The sequence below is a fragment of the Cryptotermes secundus genome, unplaced genomic scaffold (genome assembly GCF_002891405.2).
Source record: "Cryptotermes secundus unplaced genomic scaffold, Csec_1.0 scaffold177, whole genome shotgun sequence".
NCBI classification, from domain to species: domain Eukaryota; kingdom Metazoa; phylum Arthropoda; class Insecta; order Blattodea; family Kalotermitidae; genus Cryptotermes; species Cryptotermes secundus.
Window position 1 is genome coordinate 477,539 of NW_019721003.1, and position 19,077 is coordinate 496,615.

The 19,077-nt window shown below is 39.6% G+C and overlaps 1 protein-coding gene across 1 annotated transcript in view; it reads left to right on the plus strand.

The window, feature by feature from the left end:
- LOC111874656 (GRB10-interacting GYF protein 2) overlaps positions 1-19,077 on the plus strand; it is a 62,892-nt gene that overhangs the window by 30,157 nt on the left and 13,658 nt on the right. Inside the window, exons 9-15 of the mRNA XM_023870349.2 lie at positions 39-761; positions 838-1,004; positions 3,731-3,885; positions 9,310-9,382; positions 13,281-13,403; positions 15,513-15,770; positions 18,394-18,585. Of these exons, the coding sequence (XP_023726117.1) occupies positions 39-761; positions 838-1,004; positions 3,731-3,885; positions 9,310-9,382; positions 13,281-13,403; positions 15,513-15,770; positions 18,394-18,585 (1,691 nt within the window). The remainder of the gene's footprint in view (positions 1-38; positions 762-837; positions 1,005-3,730; positions 3,886-9,309; positions 9,383-13,280; positions 13,404-15,512; positions 15,771-18,393; positions 18,586-19,077) is intronic.

Here is a 19,077-nt window from a genome sequence, read left to right on the forward strand (position 1 = left end):
TCAGTTTGCATTGACGCTAGATATGTTTCTTTTCCTAGGTAATAGTACTAATGCTCATGACAGAGATGAAACAGGGATAAGCCTAGCCACTGATCAAGCTGCAGAAGAAATACAGCAGCAGTCAACAGAAAGACTTGTCACTAGTGTTCTTACATTATCCAACTCTTCCGAAACATCAAAAGTACCTCCAGAATCATTAACATCAGACACCAGTACAAGTTCAGGTAGCAACAAGAAGACTTCTCCACCTCCCACCTCACAGTCAGCAGCATTATCATCTAATAGTCTGTCAAACAATTCCACATTGATCACTAAGAAAACAAGTACTAGTAGTGAATCAGCAACTGTATTGCAACATCAACCAGGTGCCACTTCAGATTCAGGCACATCTGACAGTATAACAAATTCTGTTTTTCCTGCAAGTTCAACATTGTGTGTGAATGAAATGATGCGTAACAGTACTGAAGGTATGGCCAGTGTGGGACCTGCAGTGACTAGTGCTGATACGAATGACAGTGTTCAAAACAGGGTGTCAGGCAGTGCCACAGAAACTGAGAGATTATTACTTGTTCGACCACAGACCGTGACTGTTGGGCGACAGAAGTCAGAAGACGACATGGAACATATGCAGGAAGTTGCCGATGACCTAGTGGCAAAGTTAATGGATGATGAGGAAGGACACGAGAAGTTAATAACGTCTCTGCAACAGACTTCTGTTGCTGAGAAGTGGTACTATAGAGATCCTCAAGGGGAAGTACAAGGTGGGTGTCATTCTGTGTGTAACATTTGTTTTTTGAGTTACTTGTTCAAAATACTTAAAACTGCATATTGTTATAGGTCCATTTCTGTCGGGAGAGATGGCAGAGTGGTTTCGTGCTGGCTACTTCACTCTAAATTTGCTGGTCAAGCGCAGTTGTGATGATCGGTATTCACAGCTTGGTGACCTCATTAAGATATGGGGTCGCATCCCCTTCATGCCAGGCCATGCTGTTCCTCCACTTAAAGTAAGATAAAAATTATTGGATTTTATGTGATTCTTTTGGTGTAGCAGTAGTACTCTAATTGGAATCAAGACAGCAGGTGAGTGAAGTCTGTCGCAGAGAGAGAAACAGTTGTGACTTTGTGCGCTGTGAAATTGCTTCCATTCAAACTTTATATGCACACTAGAGCTCAGAATATTGTGCAACGACACCTGTTGTTATTGGTAGACATTTTTGTTACTTGTATGACCTTAATTACCATCTGTTTATTTCAGTTTTCCCCTCAAAAGCAGTGTGTTTTAAGTGTTGGGAATCCAATACCACACACTTCATCAGTGTGACTTGACAATTTAGGGCATCTGAAAGTGGAAGTGAACAACAGTTATAGTGAACTATGACACACTATTTGGTATAGCAGTGACAACCCTGGCAGATTAAACTGTCACCAGCCCAATTGTTTGAGTTTTAATATTTTCTTTCTTTCTCAATGGATCTGCAACCCTTTGGACCTTGGCTGCTTTTTCAGTTTCTTAATCATATACACAGTCGGTAGGACTCCTTGGACAAGGGATCAGCCTGTCATAAAGCCATTACCTACACACGCAATAAATGCACACAGACATCTGTGCCTATAGTGGGATTCAAACCCACGCCCCTAGTCTTCAAGCTGGCAAGGACGGTTCATTCCTTAGACCGTGTGGCCACTGTGATCAGCTGGAGTTTTAATGTACTGTAATAAATGTTGGTAAAGGTAACTTGTATGGTAGGAACTGGTGTGAGATATAAGGTTCCCACAACAGTGACTATCGGATTAGTGTCTTCTGGGATGAAATTCAGTCAAACCTGGTAGATATGTACCAGCACTTTGGAGGGACATGCTACCTCTATCTTCAGGGTATAAGAATAAGTAAAGCATGGAAATGGGCCCATATTGCTTTCTTCCACATTCATCTTATTCTGCCTGAAGATGGAAGCACAAACTAAACAAAGCTTCTGTAAGACTATGTTGTGTCACTGTTCTAGAGGCCAGTATCTTCATGGGAACTGGTGACCGATTAATTGAGTCATTCACATTTGAAAGTGTGAAAGTCAGGCTCTGTTTGCCCCCTGCTTTCACACTGGTTTCTTGCTTAGCTTATTCTTCAACCCTGAGGATGGAGGCAACAGGTACCTCTGAAATATCAGTTGACTTTCAGTGGACTACATAGCATTATATCCCAAAAGACAGAACTCTCAATCATGAAACATATCCAGTGTAAATAAAAATTTGTTTTGGGCATTGAATTAATGCATATTGACAGACAGACTCATTGAATTTAATAGGTGCTCTGCGGGTTTTCAGGCATGCCTAAAAATTGTACAGTTTCCTTACTTAATGGATCAGTCATCCTGCCATGTATGTTTCTATGCTGAATACTGTTAGCAGTTCACATGCTCATAAAATAACAGAGACAACCGACAAATCATTTGTTGGCCAGTCTTATAATAACTGCAAGAAAAAGAAAATTTCATAAAACATTGGGAAGGAATACAAATTATTGTATATTATATTTAACAGTGTGAACATAATACAGGTGCCATATTATTACATGCCATATTTTACAGGATGTTTTCTGGACATCAGAGTATGTAAAAAGCTCATAGGAATATGTTTCCAGAAGGCCATCCATGTAAAGCTATATGTCAGCTTGTACCTTCACATTCTGAGTGGGCTCCCCACCTGGCTTGGTGATCACAGAGGTGCAATTGATGTCAGAACTTTCTATTGATGTTTACAGTATCTTACTGACATTTACAGTGTGTGACTACTATATAATGTAGGCAAATGAACACTAATACTTACACCCATAGTTTAGACACAGCACAACAGGATGAAAGACCCAAAACCATGAAATACATGAGCATATGGATGGGACTACGCATCAAGTATTAGAATTGCAAAATGGAAACAACAAGAATGGTACTCCACCACATTACAATTGTGAAGTGTGTGTCTGTGACCGTCTGAAAATTATCCTGGCTGCTGGTTTGGTTGCAGATGTGAAGTTCACGGCCCGGGTTCGATCCCGGGTCTGGTCAAGTGGGATTTTTGGTGGACAAAGTGGCGCTGGGGCAGGTTTTTTCCAAGTACTTTGGTTTCCCCTGCCAATCTTCATTCCACCAAATTCTCCATCATCATAATCACCCGGAGTAGGCTACAATAGGCCAATCCGAGTGGACCCAGTTGGACTCCACCCCCCACTAAGTGAATTTAATTTTTCTTGGCTTGCATGCTCACCTGATTTGAATCCTCTCAGTTTTCTCTTTGGGGATATTTGAGATTCAAGTTTTGTGCCAATCAGTTGATACTAAAGGGGAACTGTATCATCAGATCCACCATTTGCAACTGAAATAAAGAATATTCCCAGAATCTTCAAGTGCTTGAAAGTTTATTTTTTGTGCAGAGCTGATTCGTTTGTCTCTGAACATGCGGGCTCTTTCGAGCACCTCCTGTGAGAAAGTAAAAAGAGGTTATTAATGGCACCTTTCTTAGTTTTCTTCTCATGCACACCCCATTAACTTAGGTAGTACATAAGGTATCACCATGGAAGCTGAAAGTAGAATACTCTTGACTTTTTAAAGAAAGTCCTCAGGATACAAGTTCAATTGAACTTTTTTACTTGCTTTGATGTTGGGAAATCATACAGTAAAATATTGCATCTAATAAAGAGACATATATATCTAAACATGATGTGCTACATGTGTTACAGGGCGGAGATAGTGTGCCCACCTCTGTCCCCACCACAGGCCAGTCCACCTTGACACAGGCTGTAACTGCACCCACAGTACCAACAGGGTTGGAGCAAGAAAACCTTCTCATGCAACATTACCACTATCAGTACCTTCAAAGGCAGTTCCTTCTCAGGTATTGCAAGCTTGTACTCGATGAGTGTACACTGTTTAACATATTGAGGAACAGCAACATTCTTTGCCTGCGTGATTTCCATAATTTTTTAAAGCTTTTTGTTGCTATTAACAATGTTTTATTACCTGAGCTGAATGAGGTTAAGGTTTAGTAATCATAAAAACAAACTGTTAATAGTGTAAATGTTTCCTGGACATTCCTCTACATTCAAGCCTATAATTCTTGCACGTGAATTTATTTTGTGTAAAAAGTTGTTTTTCTTAAAAGTTACTACTCTGTGCATTATTATTGAACAGTTCTGCATGCTGAGCTGGTTGTAACTCTAACATAGATGTGTAAGGGGAGGTACACAGTTATCGTGACTGAGNGTGATTGAGGCTAGCTCTTTCTAACGGACCCAACAGAATAGGTGTTTTCCTTTTCCTTCACCTGAGTATGGAAACAGATCCAGTTTCCGAAACGTCGTGTTTTTATTTGTTATCTTAAAAACCAGGACGATGGATAAAGTCCAGAAACCCAATATATCAGTGTGTTATACACCATCGTCAGAATCCTATAGTAACTACCATTGTTTTGCCGTCTCATTCCGTTCTGTATGACCTCTCCAGCTGGAATAGCATCATTAATATAATATAATAAATGAACCCCACATATGACAGAATTTGGATTTGATATTTTTGATATTGTTGTATTGGATTTGTTCATACAATATTTCTTCAAAATGTTATTCATGAAATTTTATTATTGTGCATATGTAGTGGTGGAATCCTCTGTAAAACCTTCCAGTTTTAAGACAGTGGGAGGAATAGAAAGGTAATATCAAAATGAGCTTTATGAAAAACAGTCTTCATTGGTATGTGCAGAATTGTGTTAATTCAGACATTTATCCAGTGGTGGGCTTTTGTGGTAGCAGTTCAGGGCTGTCATTACATTAACATATGATTAGTTCTGTTTATATTATGTGTTGTATGCCTTGCACTGAAAGATGTATGTGCCATTTTACACTGAGTAGAACTTCTGTTGCACATAGTGTATGTTTTGTAATAATAATAATAATAACAATAATAATGTTGAAAGTCATTTGTGTTGTTGAGGGGATCTAGAAAGTGTTAAAAAGAAGTTGCCTGACAGTGTGGAAAAAGTTTAGTCTATGTCTTCTTTCCTGGCTGATGAATTTTGTGAATGGATTGCCCAACAGACTAGTGCATGTGTGTCTTATTACCAAGAAAGACAGGCTTGATTCAGTACTAATGCAATAATGATAGGGAAATTCAACTTCATTTTACTGTCTGCATATTGTTGTGTAATAACTGTGAAATCATTTATGTTAAATAAACATCAATACAGTTTCAGATGTAATTGCTGTTTATTAAAATCCACTAAATGTTTTTACCTTGTAGGTCATTATTGGGTGGTACATTACCAGAAACTCTGTTATTGAATTGTTGCTTTTTTCTACCCAGCTGAAATACAGATGCAGTTTTTTCATTAAGTTTACACTGTTTTCTTATGCTAAAATTCTTGACGTGTGTTCTAAGTATTCTCAGAGAAGTAGCTTTGCTGATTGTCTGGCTGCTGCCTTCACAGCCTCTAGCTTCAGTAGTTAAGGGGTTCATTGACGAGGCGTTGTTTCACGTTTCAGTCCTTCACTCCACAGTGGAGTGCATAGGCTGCCTCCTTCTGGATAAAATGGTTGGGTAGCCCAAGAAGGGCCCAGTAGGCCAACTGCACAATGGCCACTGCAAATTCCTGTAGCAACTCAGTGCTCAGCTAGTTCCAGGGCTGGTAGTCTCTTAAACGGTCATTCAAAGCCCTGACATACTTATATACCACTCCAGGTGGGACACTGTTTAGGATGTGAGCAGCTTGCCTCCTGCAAAATGTTCAGTAGATGTGTGGCCTTTTCCCAGGCTTCCCAAACATTGTGATCAGTCACAGCCTCACACTGTTGATGGAACACCATCCAAGGTGTGGATCTGTCAAATTTCACCAGCTTCACGATGGTGCTGGTCTCTGTGTTCCCCTAGCTGTTATTTCCTGTTTGTGCTTCTGCTGCCACCAGTTTCATATCTTGAACTCACAATATATAGCTTCTGGGTCACATTCATTTGCCTTGATGTCATGTCAAGTCATGTTGTTTCTACATCTAATCATGTCACCTACAGCTCGCTACTGACCTCGTGAAGACTTGCCCTGCTGCCGAATGACCTCCATGGTACTCTTCAACTGTATGTCTAGTGTGTCTGTTACTGTTTCCTCTAATTCGCTCTGGGCAGCCTTTGTGTCACTTATTTCATGTTTTAATTTCTCATGGGAGACATTTGTGTCATTTTCTACTTCTTCCTGGCTGGTTCATATGACTTGTTTGAGTTCTTCCTGATTGGTGCGAATGTCCTTTTTAATTTCTTTACCTTTAAGCTGCCAGTTTGACTTGGCTGGCATGCAACTTGTTCAGCTTTTACACAATTGCTTTTAAACCTGGATCCATCTCTAGTCTGACTTCTAACACTAGTTGCAATATTTATCTTGTTCTGGAATAGTAATTTACAGTTGTCACAAGCTTGATATCAGTTTGTTCTTGTTCACTGTTATTTGACTCAACACCACTACACTGGCCTCTTGAGCCTTCCAATATTACAATTTTTAAGTAAGCTTAATAAATTTTAAATAACTTCATTGGTAATATAGTCCACTAGATTATAGTATACATCTATTCCATGCTTGTTTCAATTTCTGAAGACTGCAGGCATGAATGTAAGCTGCAATTCACTTATCTTGGTTTAAATTACAGTGTAACTACTGTAGAATGAGCATGGCTTATAACAGGAATTTTATGAGAATGACAGAATTCTTTGGCAGTTACTTGAATGGAAATATCTAACATAAAACTAATGTTTCTTTCCAGCACCTTGATCAGTATGTGACTTTTTTACTTGACACTGACTGTACCTGCCATTTTGCTTCCAGATCTTTTATGGCAGGCAGCCTGCAATGGTATCATTAACCCACCCTTTGGGCCTTTCTCTTGTTTGGGGAAGACAGTCTGAGTACTACATGTCTGATTAGAGAGTTTATGCAACCCTGAAGCAGAAGTGTTTCTTACCCATGCAGAGTCCTAAAATATTATATTAAAACTTTAATCAACTCCTCAAAATGTTATGTAGCCATATGAGAGGATAGTGTTCTTAGGACTGCATTTAGCATGACTTGACTGACAGCTTCTAGGTGGAGTCTGCTCTAAATGTTATCCAGTGAAAATGTTTACATGAATTCATCTTAACTTCCCTTTACTCCAGCAACTTAGCCCATTATGCATTGAGAACAGGAATTGTAAATTTTGCATCAAATGTGCTGCATGTTGCAAAATTATGAAGAGTTCATCCCTTATTGTGGCAGTGAAAGAAAAGTGCTCGGACTTGAATATGAAGCTTAATATGTCTCTCAGAAGTTGGCAGCTTATCAAAGAGCAAAATAAGAAGTTGGCATTAATTAACTTCTTCAACATTGTTCACTGTTTTGAAGAATGGAGTTTAATTATGTGAGATTTATCAGCTGTGCTGTGTGATTGAAGGTCAGTGACAGAAACATATTCACGCTGCAAAGAATGGAGGTTTTGAATCTATGCTCTTCAAGTAAAGTAGCCAGGAAAATTGGCTACCATACCAGTTGATGGGCCAGTGATTAAGGCATTGACTTTCACAACTTGTTGATCAAAAACTTTCAGTTTTCCAAAAGGAGACTTTACCATCTCAAAGAAAAAATATACATTAGTATGCACAAAGTGACAGGCAACTGCTGTGTTTAGAACTGATCTTAAAATTCCATTGTATGAGTCAAACTTCAGCTTTGTGGATTGCTTGTACACAGCAGATAGGCCTTGTGGGTGGGACTTCTGCTTGTAGTCAGTTGCTTTAAGTACAGTAGGTAACTTCTTGATTCATATAATGCTATAGACATTGAGAATGATGAATTACTCTTTTTTCTGGTACCTCTGTGATAAAAATGAATGAATATTACTGCACACACATTAATTTTTTAAACCTTAGAGCTGTATTGTGATGTATATAAGTAGAAGACAGACTTGAAGATTTAAGTGTATCAACTATTGTGACCGATCATTATCTACTGTCGTCATTCTTAAATGTTACCAACTATAATATAAATTTTAATTTTATTAATACCATTATTTGTACTAAAGGTGACTTATACTCAGTTTTACTGTTACTGTTCTGAGAATTGGTAGCAAGGAATGTGTAGATAAGGACTACTGAAACTGGAGACAACCCTATAATAGCTAGTGTAGTATTTGTATCAGTTACTTCTTCCACCATCCCAATTAAAGAAACTTCCAGAACGTTCTCAATCTGTAGAATGGTATGGAAGCTTCAAGAAAAATCTCGATGTGGAAGGTTCTGGAAACATTACGTCATTTGATAGTATTTAAAGTATCCGTCAATAATACAACAATATAAAAGACATTAAGAATATGTCACTCACTTAAAATGTATTTTGATACTATGATCATTAAAATGTCCATATGACACTACAGGCATACAACTTTATACATTTAAAGTAATGTCGAAATTCTTTAGACTGTCTTAATTTTACATGTATTTTCTTATATTTTTAGATTTTTATTTTCTAAGAAAATACATATAAAATCAAGACAGTCCAAAGGATTTTGACATCACTTTAAATGTATAAAAATTGTATGCCTGTAGTGTCCTATGGACATTGTAATGATTTTAATAATCATAGTATCAAAATACATTTTAAGTGAATGACATATTCTTAATGTCTTTTATATTGTATTATTGGCGGATACTCTAGCAAAAAGGATGATACCTCAATACAACGGGATGCTAAAATATAAGAGAGTATTTAAAGGCTGATTTCAAATGGCGCAGTTCAGGAAAGTGTGTATTCATAGTAGTATTCATTGAACTCACAGTATTCATTGTAATCACTGTAATTATTGTATTCAGAGTATGGCTAGTTGTGAACAGTACAGTTGTGTACCAGTGTGGAATATGGTGTAATGCTGTTAACAATAAATTAAGTACATCGTTTCACTAGTGGAGTCTGGTCCAGTGACTTCTTTGGAAAGAACCTCTTGTTGCACTAGGCTCATTAAGCCCTGAGCGGAATCCTCATGCTCGCACCCTAAACATCATTCTTGTTTTCCATCCATACGTTACTCCTGCTATTTTGACGTGGTTATAAGATCATGTGGCACCCCACTACATACAAGGAGTGGGAGGAAAAGGACAAAAATAAACAGGCGGTTACACCATTTTCAAATAATGTGAGTGCCCATTAGAATGAACATTTTTAAAAATGTTAGAACTTGTAATTGTTACAGTGTAGTTGCTGGCCCTCAGCATTTGTCATGTAAAGAAATAGTGTATGTTTCTTACTTTGCAGGCAGCAGGCTGTAACAGGGAAACTGTCACAGACTGAACATTGGAGCAGTCTCACTCCTCTTGAGCAGCAGCAGGTAATATCTTATTATTTTGAGGCTGTAAGATTCGGGTCATCAGTAGCAATTTTCACTGACCAAAAGAAAGTTCAAATGAAAGTTGCTGATAGAGTGGAAGATAGTAATAGAACCCATAGCAGAAGCTAATTGTATCTATAATGAGATTTTTGACTACCAGAAACCTTATTTAACTATTGACAGTGTAAAATGTAAAGTTGTCCCTGTGCTTAACTAGTTAAACACTATGCCATGAAGCTGTATTGGGGAGTGGATGTATAGACCCATGTTTTCTTGACCTTGGCACTAGTTGGAAGTGAGTGGTCAGCTTCACACCTCAGACTCTTTGCCCCCAGGGAAAGAGCTCCTGGTACCCACTGGATAGGGGGTTGGGACCCAGAATCAGTCTGGATGACATCAAGAAGAGAAAATTCTTGATCCTACCAGAACTGACAGTGCAACCCTTTGGTCGCCCAGCCTGTAGACAGTCACTGTACCGACTTCACCATCCTAGAAGAAATAATTCAGCTACATAACAAATGTGGTTTTGGAAGAGACTGTGGACCTGTCGTATGACAGATTACTGATGAAAAAAACAATGTTGTACTGCGGCATCCTGTTGCATGTCACTTATTATCACTTCTTATTGACCATCTCACATGCAACTTGTGTTAAAATCTTAAAATTCACAAGTTTGTAAATGTACAGAAAGCATAACAGTTTTGGTGCATTTGCTCATTTTTGTTAATTATTCCACGAACCTTAAGGCTTATGGATACAGCGTATTGGTTGTAAAATTCACTTTTCTATACACCTTTGTTCACCAGCTAGTTCTGAGATCAAGAACATGTGGATCTATACATCCACTCCCCCATATGTCTTCATGGCATAGGGCTTAATTACAAGGGGGTGCTGATAAGTCCTTGTCTTTATAAAGAAAACAGCAATCTATAGGACTGAGAAAATGTATTTACTCTACATTTTCTCCCCTGAGCTCCTCACACTTATGACTTCATTGTTCTAACTTCAACCTAAAATAAAAAAAAAGTAAAGTAAAGTTATCCCTATAACAGGCCGTGAAGGCCCCTAGGGTTGTGAGATGTTGAGGGTCCCACATTATCTAGACAATCAGCTCAAAGATGGCGGTAAGGTTGTTAGCCTTACACGCCAGCCGCTCTTTACTCCCCAGGAAAATTATTTAATTTCTGGTATTCATTTCTGTTAGAGTCTGAATCGACCCCAGGGTCATAGTGTGGCTTGAAGGATTAGGCCAATTGAAAAAATCCAATGACCTCATCGGGACTTCAACCTGTGACCTTCCGGCTTGTAGCCTAGTGTCTCAACCAACTGCACTGCCACATTCCCCCCCTTCTTCAGTCTATCCAAGAAAAACTCTTTTGGTTGTGCTGCAAGCCACTCGTCTGCAGCTAAAGTGGCCTCAGTGCTCAAAAACTTTCGTTTCTTGAGGTTAGGAAAGAGTCACTAGTCCGAAGAGGCCAAATCTGGTGAATAGGCAGGGTGTTTCAGAACATCAGAGTGAAGATCTGCCAACTTGTGGATCATAATGGTCGCCTTGTGAGGAGCAGCATTGTCTTGAAGAAACAAGATTCCTTTCAAAAGCTTGCCTTGATGTTTGGAGACCAGTTGCTGCTTCATTTTGTCATAAAGTGCAACATAATACTTTGCCTTGATGGTTGCACCCTTTTCCAGGTAGTCTACAAACAAAATTCCTTTTTTATCCCAGAAAACAGACTCCAGCACCTTGCTTTGATGACTTCTGTGTCTTGAAGTTTTTTTGGACATGGGGAACCACTGCGTCTTCATACCTTGAATTGTTCTTTGGTCTCTGGATCGTATATATGGATTCAAGTTTCATCCATAGTTGCTAGATGGTTAAAAAATTCCACGGGATCCCACCGAAATCGGTCCCAAATGCCTTTTGAAGTGAACACTCAGTCATGCTAATGAACAGCATTGAGACATTTGGGAACCCATTTGGCTGAGAGCTTTCTCATCTCTAAAATCTCGTTAATATAGCCTACTTTTTCTCGGGATATCGCCAGGGTCCCTGCTAGCTTTGTCTTCAGTACTCAAATGTCCTGTTCTGAACCTGGCAACCTTGTTCTTCACTGTGGAGTAGAAAGGGCACTTACCAACTTATGTAACTGACATACTATAAATTCTTTTGGCTGAGTTCCCTTTTAGGAAAAGCTATTTAATCATTGCTTGCCACTCTTTTTGCAGTGAAATCTCCATTGTTGTGCGCAATTTTCACTTCAGATCAGCAACAAACATTAAATAATCAGGCTACAATTATGAAATTTAGCTCAGACATATACAAAACAATAGACTTTGATGTGATAAAAGTAGGTGAAATAGGAAAAGCCAAAGACTTATCACCACCCCTACATAGATAAGCGCAAAGACAACTTTATCTTTACCAAAAGCTTTTGTTCAGAACACTTCTTGCTTAATATTTGCTTATTATGTAGTATTATTGAATTACTGAATATGCTCAAGAAGTATGTAGAAACTTGCAGATGGCTTTGTGAAAATTTTGTAAGTTTTAACTAAAATTAGAATTTGACAGAGTTCAGACATCCTGATATCAGATTTTAGTGAAGCCTGTGCAATGGTTCTTAGAGTGTTACATCATGGCAGACAGACACCTGGTGGAGCTAATTACCATTTCTGCAACTTCTCATTATGAACAGGCTGAAGAAATACCCAGCTGAGTAATAAACCCTCCACCTTGTACATTGTCTATAGAAAGATGCAAATGTGTACATGTTCAGTTGACATGACAAAATTAAATTTAATGAACTAAACCAAATGTGGAATTTGAGTCAGACAGAGTCAGAGTTACTTTATGGCTGGTGGTTTACTGCCAGTCAGTTCCATCTTGGCGACAAGCCCCTTGAGACTCACGACCAGTAATTTTGTTTTCCACCTGAACACTTAAGTTATAGTCCTTATATCACACCGTTGCTGACGAGAAGATGGTTCTATTGTTTACAATTGCTGCTGGTCCTCACCAGCACAGTCATTCTCAGTTTGGAGTCCTGCAGGACTCATGACCACATTTTACTACTCAGATTTGAGACTCCCCCAACCTGGAGGGCCAGGTCCATGTATTTATATCCCCCAGGAACAGGGTGGCCCAGTTATACCCCTTTTATCGCCTCCAGTGACTTGCAGGGCTGTGGCTCCCACAGCAGCAGTTATGAAGAGTTCTGTCTTCTGTGATATAATGCCATGTAGCCTGTTGAAAGTCAAACAGTGTTTTGGAGGAACATGTCTCTTTCGTCTTCAGGGTTAAGAATAAACCAAACAGGAAAGCTAATTGACTTGGCAGGTTACACCATGTTATATCCCAGAAGACAGAATTCTTCAAAATCAGATGTGTTTAGGATTATTCCAGCATGTGCGTTATGTTCACGGTTGTAACAATATGCCAGTGTGGCCTTACAGTTTGAAATAGACTCCTGACCACAGTAGATGTATTGTATTCACTATATTCTTGAAATTCTGACTTTCACAAAAGATGGTTGAGGTTCTGAATCTGGCCGCACCTGACATCTTTGGCATTCCAGACTGCACGTTACCATTGACCAACTCTTTCATACTAAATCCTAACGTTTCAGTGTCATTAGCAAAACCCACCCTTGGACATGATCCTGAACCAGTTCATCCATCTGCCCCTCTCACACCGTATTTCTGTAAGATCCATTGTAATGTAATTGTCTCCTCTTCAGGTTTTCCAAACACAGTTTTCCATGATGATTCCCCACCAAATTTGTATGTACTTATTGTCCCTGTATAGGATATTAAATTGTTATTTTCTCATGCAAGGTTTACTAAACTACTGAATTTAATGGTAGGTTACAAGGCATAATAATATGGTGTCTTTAATTCACAGCTAATTATGCAGCAAATGCTTAGTCAGCCAATAACACAGCAGCCTGTGGATCCATTCATGCAACAGATGGCTGCACACATGCACAAAGCCCCAGTCTTGCATCTCCTTAGTCAGCTGCATCAGGTAAGGTGCTGAGTTTTGAACACTTCAGCACTGGTAGCTGCTAGAAACTTTGTTTTGTTAAGAATCAAATATAATGTAGACTCAGCTGATATTCTTCTTTCTATTGCCAACTTATATAAAACTGAATGTTCTTCATGGTCAGGATGTCATAGGTTCAAATATTAACCCAGAGACTCGCTGCTATCTTCATGGTAGAAGTATGCCAAGTTGGGAACTGGTCAGATTAAATAGGAGAGGTGTGGGAACCAGGTCATAGAAAACTGGAGAAATTTCCAGTCAGGGAAGAGGATGCAGTGCCCGTGAAGGGTCACAGGAAACCATAGGTCCTAAAAAGAGCAACTGCAAGTGGGTCCTATATAATCTGTGGACAGATGAAAATTGACTTTGCTTTCCTATGCCTGTTGTCCTTGTAAGAGCATTTCTATAGCTGCTTCTGAAGGTATGATGCCCTTTTCAGGACATACAAGGCCTCTTCTCCTTCAAGTGGCCAGACCTCTTTCTGAGACTTAGGTCTTCCCACTTCCTCCATATAACTTGTCCCTTTCTCACATTGACTCATTTCTTCCCTGAGTATGGAGGCACCAACATGAATACTTGCATAACAAATAAATTATCCTTTTTTTATGTCTGGCCTAGTCACTCTCACAGTTCTGTCCCATATCCCACATTCATCCCTGATTATGACTTGTATAATACTGAGTGGGGAGCCGGGATAGCGACTGGCAACGGGCTGGATGACCGAGGAGTCGGAGTTCAAGTCCTGGTAGGGTCAAGAATTTTCTCTTGATGTCATCCAAAATGGCCCTGGGACCCACCCAGCCTCCTATCCAATGGGTACAGTGCGCTCTTTCCCTGAAGGTACAGCGGCTGGAGCGTGAAGCTAACCACTCACCTCCAAGTAGTGCCAAGGTCAAGAAAATTTGGCTCTATACATCCACTCCCCCATACTCCTCTTGGCATAGTGCTTAATTAGTTAAGCACAGGGACAACTTATAATACCGAGTGGATGGTAGAACTTCACTGATGCAGTGTTACCACACCACACTCCATGAGACTGAAGAAGTATCCCATTTCATTGTGTAGGTCACATCATACATTCAACAGTATCAGACTCAGTACAGTGTCACAGTCACATTTGGGTTCCAGTGTGCCACAGCTCAGTTCACGGCATATTATATTGAGCATGGATACACATCATGCAGTAGTATTTGCTTTTCCATTTGGCAAATAACAACAGTGCTCTTCTCTTTCGGCTGGCCAGTGCAAGGAATGTGTTACTGCAGGTTGGCTGACTATAATCTCTGAACTGCTGTGTAGGCCCTGTAACATACCACACACTTCAGCATGCATTTCATAAGAGTACAATGAGATCACTAACCAGCTGCCCCCAAAATTTTTGAATGGGTCGTACTTCCCTCACAGGACTTGTATGGATTCACTGTGAGGTCAAATTAATGGAAATGTAATTTTTCCTTCCCTTCTCAGGCTCTTTTGCTTATGCTATAGCTGCCCAGCTTCCTGGCATTCCGATCCATCTAATCAGTGTGGGTTGTATGCTCTTTGATAGCAGTTGGCCTCTTGAATAGTGACAGGTGGAATGGCTTGGAAATAAGAAAAAAGAAGTTGAGAGCTCGTGAATTTTTGGAAATATTGGGAGTGTCACCTTTGTTTAGCTCATTTTATTCTCATAAACTGTTGCACATCTGTCTTATCAGAGAGAAGCTTGTGACAGTGCACTAAATCTTTGTCATTTTCTTTGGAAGACGCTGGATCTTCAAGTGGAGTATCACCTTATCTCATCTGAGTCAGTATCAACATATTGTTCTTGAACTTCATCCTGTGCGTATGCTAAGTTAACTAATAAATGGAAGCATTACTTCATTTTTGACGTACTCTGCATCCCCCACATGGATCAGATCTGTAAAGCATTCCTACTGTTAAAATACCAAAAAAAAAAGAAGAAGAAGAAAGTATTTCTGCTGGATATGTTCAGGGTATTAGTAAATTGCTGCAGGCAATTAGAACAGCTGTTTACAAAGCAAAGTAAATTTGTTGCATGGACTGCTTCTCAGAAGCATCTTTCTACCTTTGCCTGATACTGTGTTGCAGCCTAAAGTGCCAACTACTTCCATGCCTGACAGTCAACACCCTCCTGCACAAACTCAAACCCCAGCACTGGAGCCACTGCAGCAGCTGATACAACAGATGGGTGGTCTGCAGCAGCTACCTGCCAGTACAGGACACCAGAGTCTTCTGCATTCTCAGCCCCTTTCAGTACCAAATACTACTGTAAATAAATCAGACAATGAATCCAATCCTATTCAGATGTTTATAAGGCAACTGGGAACCAAAGCTTCCAAACCTCAGGTATGTTTTCAACTACTAATCTGAGTTTATAATAAAGTATAGTGTTATGGACTCAGTAAATTAATTCACTGTGGGGTGGTCAACTGGGATTCAGCTCCTAGCAGGAAGGGATATTTTCTTTGCCACCACGTACAATGCAGTTCCGCTACCTGTCCCATCAAATTGATTCTGGAAGTCGTACGTCTTGAGTGTGAGGCTAGCCATTTATCTGCATCAAGTGCAAAGATCCAGAACATGTGAGGTATTACTTCCACATCCATATACACCTCCATGGCATAATGCTTAGGCAGAAGGACATCTTTGCTTTTTAGCTGCCTTCCCTTCCTTAAGGAGAAGACTGTTAGGGCAGTGATTCCATCTGTGTGTTTGTGTCCACATATCTGCTTTTAAACCAGCTGATTTTCACATAACTTGGTATAAATATTGCTATTGCAGACCATTCCAACTTTTTAAATTTTTACAGTCAGTAGTAACAGCATAGCAGATGCCCAGACTTGGAAGGTGGAAGCAACACTAGCACCATGTAACTTAGGGTCCCGCAATGATGTATGGTAATAGGTCATGGAAATAGCTATTTTTGTTAAGGTAATTTCTTTTGTAGAATAACAACTGATAATATGATGGCTGTGCAAGACCTTTTTTTTTTTCACTTTCAGTTCAATAACAGTGAAATACTGGAGATGCAGATGTTAAATTTGTTATTGGTATAGATCATAAACATATGTACACATAATGTATGAAACATTGTTTATAAATTAACCATTACAAACATGACAACTCTGCAAGACTTTGTTACTAATATACAAGTAGGTTAATTGTTCCTGTGTGTAATAAGCATCACACTATGAAGAGTGAATGTATAGGTTGATGTGTATTGACCTCAGCACTGGATTAAGATAAGTCATCATGGCTGCTTTATTCCCAGTGAGAGAACACTAATACCCATCAGATAGAAGGCTGAGTGAGCCACAGAGCCACTCTGGTCCCTGTGGACAATAGAGAAGTCTGCCCCTACTGGGAATACAGCTCCCTGATTGGCTGGCCTGTAGCCAAACCATTGTCCTGAGTTGACAGATTTAACCCTTTCTGGTTGGCACATTTGAAAAAAATTTCCAGTCAGGATGACAGTTTCTAAATGCCTGTTGAGCCACTAAGTGAAGTGTTTTGCCCAAAAAGTTGGTACAGCAAGGGCATAAAGTTAAAAGCAGACACTGTAGTTGCATTTTCAATTATCCAATTCATGGCCCAGCTCAGCACTGTTATCATATGTCAGTGAAAAGGTGGAAGTCTTCAATACCAGACATTCTTGCCCATAGGCTCTCCATCAAGGAAAGAACTATTCTTGAAATGAATGGTTTTTCAGAGTAGGACATGTTACACATGTCACCTGTAAGTTTTCCATAATTTGGAATTATACTGTGAACATAACGAGTGTCACTGTCAGCTAATACAAATAATCTGATTCCCCACTTGGTTGTTTTTTCTTTTTGAATTATGTCACATGTATTAGTGACCAGTAATGCAGGTTCTGGAGTGGATGAATGGGTTATTTACTCCTGATACCCACCACCAGTAACTACACATAATTATAGCACCCACACTATTTACACACTTTCCAGCCCACTGTTTCACATGCACTAGAATTCTCATTTTCCACTAGTCATTTCCTGGCAGTGGATCTCAACACAGAAATTATCACTTCAAATCACTATGAAGTCTTCTTGCTATTTCATCTTCAGTCACTCTGGAACCTCGGCACTAAAAATTCTTCTGGGCTCACTCCTCCAGCTAACAACTGATTCATAACTGCCTTGAGCGAATTCTGTCACTCTTATATAGTCACGGGATATACTTGGACCTACAGTAAACACATATCACATATTGCTATTCAGCCAGTCAATTGGCATGTCAGTCAGATCTACAGAAAACACAGGTTCCTCTACTGTTACATGTGGGACCATGTTTACAGAGCTTTTGCCTGGCAAATCCATTACAGTAGGTTTTGAAAATTATTTTGCTCTTGAACCCAGCAGTTGAGTCATACATTGCAGTGTTCTTACCTGGCACAAAATTTTTCTGAAACTGTTTATGTGTATGTCTTATCACCGCATGTGATGGGGTGATAAATTTCATGAATTTTGTAGTGTCTGATGTGGATTTCAAGAAGTATTGCTACAGGGAAGTCAACAGAGGCCAGTGGCAAGCACATTTTTAAGCTTAGTCTGAAACACAATTATATGGTAGACAGATGGTTTTGGAATGTTCAGTTCCCATTAGAAAGCTTGAACTCACAATTTCCACAATGACCATGTTTTTTTCAGTATAGTTGATGTCTTTGTCAGGTCAAGACGCCTCAGTTGTGCAGTGTGAAAATGTGAACAAGTAAATTTTGTTCAGTTGCTAGTAGATTTCAGTTGTATTTCTGGAGTCATGCCCTGCAGTATTTCCTAATTAATGTAGCTGTTTTGCTCCAGTTGAATATTTTTTTTTAAAGAAAATTGAATGTTGAAGGCTTTTAACAAAATTGTGTTAGCTGAATTCTGTTTCATCTACAAAAGGCTTCATATTACTGTGGACAGAGAAAGTAAAGTGGAAATAAAATGGGAAGTGATTTTGCCAACAGCTGGAGTCTGTATGGGGAGGTAATATGACACCCGGTGCTACATCTGCTGCTGCTGCCGCCGCAGCCGCTGCTGCAGCATTTACAACACCAGGCTGGTTGGGTCAGATACCTGCTGCCCCTCCTGGTCAGCTTCCCCCTTCCTCTATGTGGGATCTTCATGGAAAGGATGTTAAGACTGAACAACAAATTCTTGTAAGTACAGCCTTGCAAACTACTGCCATATTTACTTGAATATGCATTGTAATTTTATAAGTTATATGCACAATTTCTTGCTTTATGCCTCCTCTCTCAGCTTCTGAACTTATTTTGGGTTTTCTTAATTTCGTGCTTTGAAAACCAGGGTGTGTGTAATTTGAAACTGTGCATGTGCTTCTGGCGCTCTCAGTGTTCACTGAAATTAGCATGTCATTGGGTGGAATTGTATTTGGCAGTTGTGGAGCATGTAGCCTAAACTGAGGAAGGGATGCTGAGCCATGTGAAGGTTGTTGCAAGTTTTATTATGCAGCATGTTTTGAATGTACAATATTTCACTTGTCTGTAGTACCATAATAGTTAACTCTTTGACTGGCGCGGGCGTGTTTTAACGCCCGGACGATGCCAGCCGTTCCCTTGCGTTGGCGTGTTTTAACGCTTTGACAATCTCGTCCCTTCTTTGCTCTCTTGGTACTCATCAACCACAGACAT